We start from the raw sequence: 6,133 nt of genomic DNA on the forward strand, positions 1-6,133 counted from the left end.
TTGCATTAATTTAAGTTGATATGATGATTGAAGTGAATCTTCATGCATTTTCTACCGCATCGCTATACGATTTGTCGATCCTTTTTTCAGAAGTTCTCAAGCCAGTTTTTTTTTCAAAACTACATTTTTTTTATAAAAAAAATAATCTTGAATTTTATTAACATTTTTTTTCGGCATTTGATGAAGTGAAATTGTGAAAAAAATAAACTAAAAAAAAAAAATTGTTTTTAAATTTTGAATTGTTTTGTATCGTTATTGATGAGAATTTAATGCGAAATTGTGAGAAAAATAAGTAACGCAATATTTTTTTATCTTAATCATGATTGATGTTTAATGAGCAATAAACCAACTCCTTTAATTTTTTATACCTAACACCTAAATAGGGGAAAGGGCCCTAAGATGACGAAGTAGGTAAGGTGACGAATTGCACATTGCTACTAAATTAAACGTTTTAAAATCGAGAAACCGCCGCGCTTCACCCTTACGGACTTGCGCAGTATGGTAGCTTCGAAATCTCGGCGGCAAAGTGGCGCAGTTTGAGGTTAGACGCTGATAAGTGATATGGTGCGTGATGTTATAATTTCTGGGGTAACCGAAATAAGGAATAAATTTTGACTGGTGAGTATTAAACCGTTGTTCAGAGGTCTTGAGTTTCTGGAAAAGGGTCTTCTAAATATATTGTGGTCAAATACTACTGGCTTGCATGTCCTTTTATAAATATTTTACAAAAGTTTACGAATGTCGTTTGGAGGTAAGTTGACGAACAACAAAGTGACTAAGATGACGAACTTCGTCATCTTACCCCAACACTCGAAACAAATACTTTAATTAATCAAATATTGTTTGGTGGTCTAGGTTATAAGATGGGTCGAGTTTATGCTCGGAAAACTGCCAGACAAACATGGAGCAAAGAAAGTATGGAGAATGCTATAAACGAAATACAAAACAATGATGTGTCCGTTAATGCCACTGCAAAAAAATATAATCTTCCAGAGCCAACACTTCGCAGATATTTAAGAAATTATCCTGATAAGGTAAAATTGGTTGACTGTTGCATAGTTATATTTTAACGCGCATAGTTATATTTTAACGCAATTTTTGTGACTTTTAGGTTTTTCCATCGAATGCCGGACGATATAAGCAAACGACATTCGACATTTTATAGAATGGTTTATGAAGAAATTTAAAGTTTCTCTTAGAACTCCTGAGTCGACGTCAATAGCTAGACTTATGCGTTTTAATAAAGAAAGTGTCTCCCAGTTTTTTAATGTCCTTCGTGAAACAAGAGAAAAATATTCGTTTCAATCGAACCAAATTTATAATGTTGACGAAACGGGTGTTTCAACCGTAGCAACCAAAAATCCTAAAATCTTAACTCCAACAGGAAAACGTAGGGTTATCAAAATTTCATCTGCTGAACGAGGAACCAATGTTACTGCTGTCTGCAGTATGAATGCAAGCGGGAACTTTGTGCCTCCTTTTTTAATTTTCCCGAGAATTAGAATGCAACCAGCTTATATGAAGAACGCCCCCAGTGATTTTGTCGGTGTGGCTCATGAATCCGGCTGGATGACTTCTGATAACTTCATTAAATACTTAGAACACTTCATTCGATACACAAGGCCTAGCGAGGACAGCAGGATTCTGTTACTTATGGACAACAATGCAAGTCACCTTACTTTGGAAGCGGTAAATTTATGTAGAGAGAATTTCATTACATTAGTTGGATTTCCACCACACACTAGCCACCGTCTACAGCCCCTAGATGTGTCGCTATATGGTCCATTAAAGACCGTTTACAGTAGAGCGTGTGAAAATTTTCTTGTTAATAACCCTGGAAAAATAATTACGCTGCATGATATTGCATTTATTTTTAGTAAAGCCTATTTAAAAGTTGCTTCAGTAGCCAATGCAAAAAGCGGATTTCGCGCAACTGGTATCGAACCATTCGATCCCGATATATTTACAGCCTTAGATTTTGTAACAGCGAAAACAACTGAAATAGAACAGAATACAGCAGATAAACATTTAGAAGCATCTTTAAATGTGGAAACAAAAACTCAAGAACAACGTCTAAAGGAAAACGAAGCAGGCATATCCACGCCAATGAAAACGCAACCCATTGCCTCAACTTCAAAATCAACTAGTCCTAAAGAAGTGTTTGGTCTTCCACCCTTGCCTCGGGGTAGTCAAAAAAACCGTCGTCCAAGAAAAAAATTACCTTCATTGGTAATTTCAAGCACCCCAGTTAAGAACGCATTACAAGCAAAAAATGATGAGAAAATTGAAAAAGAAAGAAAGAAAAAACTTCGAGAACAGGCTAAGATAGATAAAAAGAAATGTAAGCTAGGCATAGATAAGGCAGAGACAAAAATAACACGAAAAGTAAATAATATTAAACGCAAAGTATTTAGTTAATCTGATTCAGAAACCTCAGCAGAAACAGCCTATGCTGACACTGACGATGATATGGATTTGGAATTCGAAGAAGATGATAAGCTGTGCATAATCTGCAGTGATATGGGTAAGGATAATGAACTTTGGTTCCAATGCTCAAAATGTCGGGGCTGGGCGCATTCACAATGTACCACTTTGAATCCTAAAGAAACTAAAGCTAAAACATGAATTTGTGACTTTTGTGCATAATTATTTAAATAACTGGAGTAAATGTTTTATTTCGTTTTGTTTTGTTAATTGTTATTATTAGATTTTCTTTTATAAAGCTAATTAGCGTGTTATATTCCTGTTTTGTATATTTTGAGTATATTATCCTTAATAAATATATTTTCAAACTTTGGTTCTAAGACTTTTTGTAATTTAAAATATTAGTCAACTTACCCACAGCAATTCGTCAACTTATCAGCAGTAGGTGGCAAGATGACGAACTGGTTGTTCATTTTTAAAATGCATTTTCTTATGTTAAAATATATATATTTTTAAATGTTTTCTTGTCAACCGTTTTAATTATGTTATAAATTAAAGTTTAAATGCAATGCATGCCTACTTTTTCATAAATAACAATTTTGCGACCCAAAAAGCCTTAGATTCGTCAACTTACCTCCCTTTCCCCTACCTAAAAAAAGGTGACTGTTCACTCTGTAGCCGATATCTCAATGAGAAATAATTTTACAGAAAATAAAAAAAACAAATTGAAGCTGTGGAATCAAGCTAAATGATCCTGGTATTGATTAGCCAGGAAAATTTTTCTGAGCCCATGAGCAGTTTTGAAAAAAAAAGCAAAATTTGTAAAATTTCTGCCTTGCATTATTTCTTTTGATTGTGCCGAGTGATGCTCAAAAAAATATTTCATATCAAGATTTCAAAACTAGAATCTCCAAGCTTCTTTTTTTTCTCCATATGACCAGCATTCACCTTTCAAAAATCACTAAAAAAAATTTTTTGCTTCATTAATTTTTGTGCTGAGTATAGAATACGTAACTGGGTAGCTCGTTTAGTTTGAGCATTATTTAGCTGACAAAGTATACAATTCCATTTCGTTTGTTTTATTTTTTTTGATCCTGTAATTGGGTTTGCCTGTTGGAACAATAAATTACGCCAGAATTATCGAATTGATACCTGCTTGTCAATACAGTTGCTTGAAAATTAAAAAACAAAACAAAAATAGATTTATAAATTCCATCAAACGACGCGGTGATGCCAAATGAAATATTTTGTGTCTGTATATTACTATAGCTAATTTTTTTTTCTCTGTGCTTGTGTGACGACGATTTATCAATCCATTCCTTAGCCAAGATGTACTGTGGCCGCATTTTACAAAGTGTCAGCCGTCTCTGAAGTGGGCGGGCGAGAGATGGGAAACGGAGAGAAGGGAGAAACCTAAAATTGCCCCATTAGATTCCTGGCGGAGTGTGTTTAAACGCATCTATTCTATATATCTTAATGGATTCCGGGAAGATTTAACTGCTTTTATTCAGTGAAAATTCCGCTGTAACCCCCGGAATTATGATGGGCATTTATTCCGGCTTCTTTCGGCCGGAGCTGAAGAATTATACGTATTAAATTTAAGGGCATGGCCTCTGTGGTCAGAGTGTGACCGTGAATGACAAAAAATGTAATCTCTTCGAGTTATGAGCTTGATAATGGGACCCGGAGAGTTAACTTGCATTATTAATCTTTATAATGTTCCTAATTCTGTTTTATTCTTGGCGGAAGGTTATCGGAATGTTTTAAGCAATTTTTGGACCGCTCCTCGACTGAATTATGAATTTAAGCGGACGTAACTAGAATTAAAACTTATCTCTTTTAATTTAAATCTGCCTGCAGATTTAGATCAACTTTTAACTTACTATTTGAGAAAAAGATTTAATTTATTTTCTGTTCGGGTATTTTATCACTTTTGAAATCTGAACGAAATTATTTTTACCTAATAAAAAAATTCACATTCAAAGAAAAAAATATATAATACATAAAAAATATGCATCACGTTTTAAGATATTTTAAATTTCTAAATTCAGTATAAACTATCATATTGTTTGAATATAGTTGCTATAACTTTGAGAATGAAAGTAGATTGGCTTTCATGAAGTGAAATGATACGTATTTTTCATATTTTATTTATTTGGTTTGGTTAAATTCATTTTTAAATTCTTTATGAGGTAGCAAAATACTATAATAAAAAAAAATCAGAAATTTGGCCAAAAATAAATGTTTGAACCTTCAAAAGGTATATTATCTAATCGGGTATAGCATTAAAATATATGTATTAACTACATATAGCTTTTTTTTTTGAATTTCGAATTGGTGGATTCCAGTATCACATTATCGAATCTCAAAATGGAAGTACAATGATTGAACAATGACTTACATAAATAAGGGTTTTCGTGATTTCCATTTGATATAACAGTCGAATTATCTGCAATACATGAGATAATGATATATTATCGGAAACTATACAAATATTATATCAACTTAATTGTAAATTGTGTATGTTTCAAATTAATTTTTCTATCATAAAAGATACTATTTGCTAAGAAGCAACAAGTCAGTTTTGAAATATTTTGGAACGAAATTGAACAATGGAACAAAATGCTTGAATATAACAGTATACATGATATTCTTGTACTTTATTAGAATAACCTATATGCGATTATCAATTTAAATATGTCTAAAACATAATATGGCAAACGTCTAACCTACCTTTAAATAAATGTGCTATACGATTTTTTTGTAAAATTTTTATGCAGGAACAATTTTAAAGGAAATATTTAAGGTAACATTTTTTTTTTCATTTTAATTAGAAACATTAAAAAATATCATACTAAAACTACACTCCAATTAAATACATGGCAACATAAAAAAATGAATTAGTCACGCGAAAAATTCTGTTTGTTTTTGGAAAATTTTTATAATGATCTAATCAAATATAAATTTTTAAATTAATTCTTATTTAAGCTTGAAAAACAGCATATTGGATCCGCCGTTTTTGTATTGATAAACAAGATTCAACAATATACAGCAGCCTCGAGGATCCTTAAGCCTTGTTTAGGTAAATTCAACCCTCGCATGGATTTCCTTTGAACTGAAAAATGTATGCCTATTATGGGCGCCATATTGGATCCGCTATTTACTCTGGAAAATCAGACGATGGATCTAAAGGGGCCCCCAGTGAGTTTTTTCAAGTTAAAATGAATGATTCTGAGATCGTTCGTATCGACTTCTTAATACTGTCTACGATTTTGTACCCTTACGGACGCTATGTTGTATCCACCATTTGCTCTAGAATATTACTCAGAATCCACGTAAACATCTGATAAGGCTTTTTTGGGTAAATTTAATTGCTGCGTGATATTTAGTACTGATTTTTAGTGAATTTTACTGGCCTTTGGGCGTTATAGGCGCCATATTGAATCCGCTAATTCGAAATTCGCAAAAGAAACTATAGTTACTTTAAAAGCAAATCTGTAATACTTCAAATACTGTAATATGTTTGCAAGTTCTGAGTTCGTCTTCCCTTTATTTGCTTAAGCTCTTCTTCGTCTTCTTCTCAACAAACTTCTTTCTTCTTATTTGGGCGCCAGCTCATGTGAGCATATAATATTTATAATTTAATTCAAATCTGGTATGCTAAATTCTAAAGAAAGTCTTCGTTCAACTTTTTTTTAAACAGTATGAA

General features: G+C 32.5%; 1 protein-coding gene across 1 annotated transcript; it reads left to right on the forward strand.

The window, feature by feature from the left end:
- Positions 1 to 1,503: 1,503 nt before the first annotated feature.
- Positions 1,504 to 2,625, forward strand: LOC108910590. The gene is made up of 3 exons (XM_018715243.1): positions 1,504 to 1,808; positions 1,878 to 2,350; positions 2,429 to 2,625. Exons 1-3 carry the CDS (start codon positions 1,504 to 1,506, stop codon positions 2,623 to 2,625), a joined length of 975 nt encoding a protein of 324 aa, XP_018570759.1.
- The last annotated feature ends 3,508 nt before the right edge of the window (positions 2,626 to 6,133 follow it).

This window comes from Anoplophora glabripennis, unplaced genomic scaffold, assembly GCF_000390285.2.
Source record: "Anoplophora glabripennis isolate ALB-LARVAE unplaced genomic scaffold, Agla_2.0 scaffold444, whole genome shotgun sequence".
In the NCBI taxonomy this organism is placed as follows: Eukaryota; Metazoa; Arthropoda; class Insecta; order Coleoptera; family Cerambycidae; genus Anoplophora; species Anoplophora glabripennis.

What these genes read in the sequence shown, in the direction of transcription:
- LOC108910590 (XM_018715243.1), top strand. Translation starts at nt 1,504, where the DNA reads ATGCAACCAGCTTATATGAAGAACGCCCCCAGTGATTTTGTCGGTGTG. An exon ending in AAGACCGTTTACAGTAGAGC is followed by an intron (nt 1,809 to 1,877) that starts GTGTGAAAATTT and finishes ATTTATTTTTAG; the next exon opens with TAAAGCCTATTTAAAAGTTG. An exon ending in TAAAAAGAAATGTAAGCTAG is followed by an intron (nt 2,351 to 2,428) that starts GCATAGATAAGG and finishes AATCTGATTCAG; the next exon opens with AAACCTCAGCAGAAACAGCC.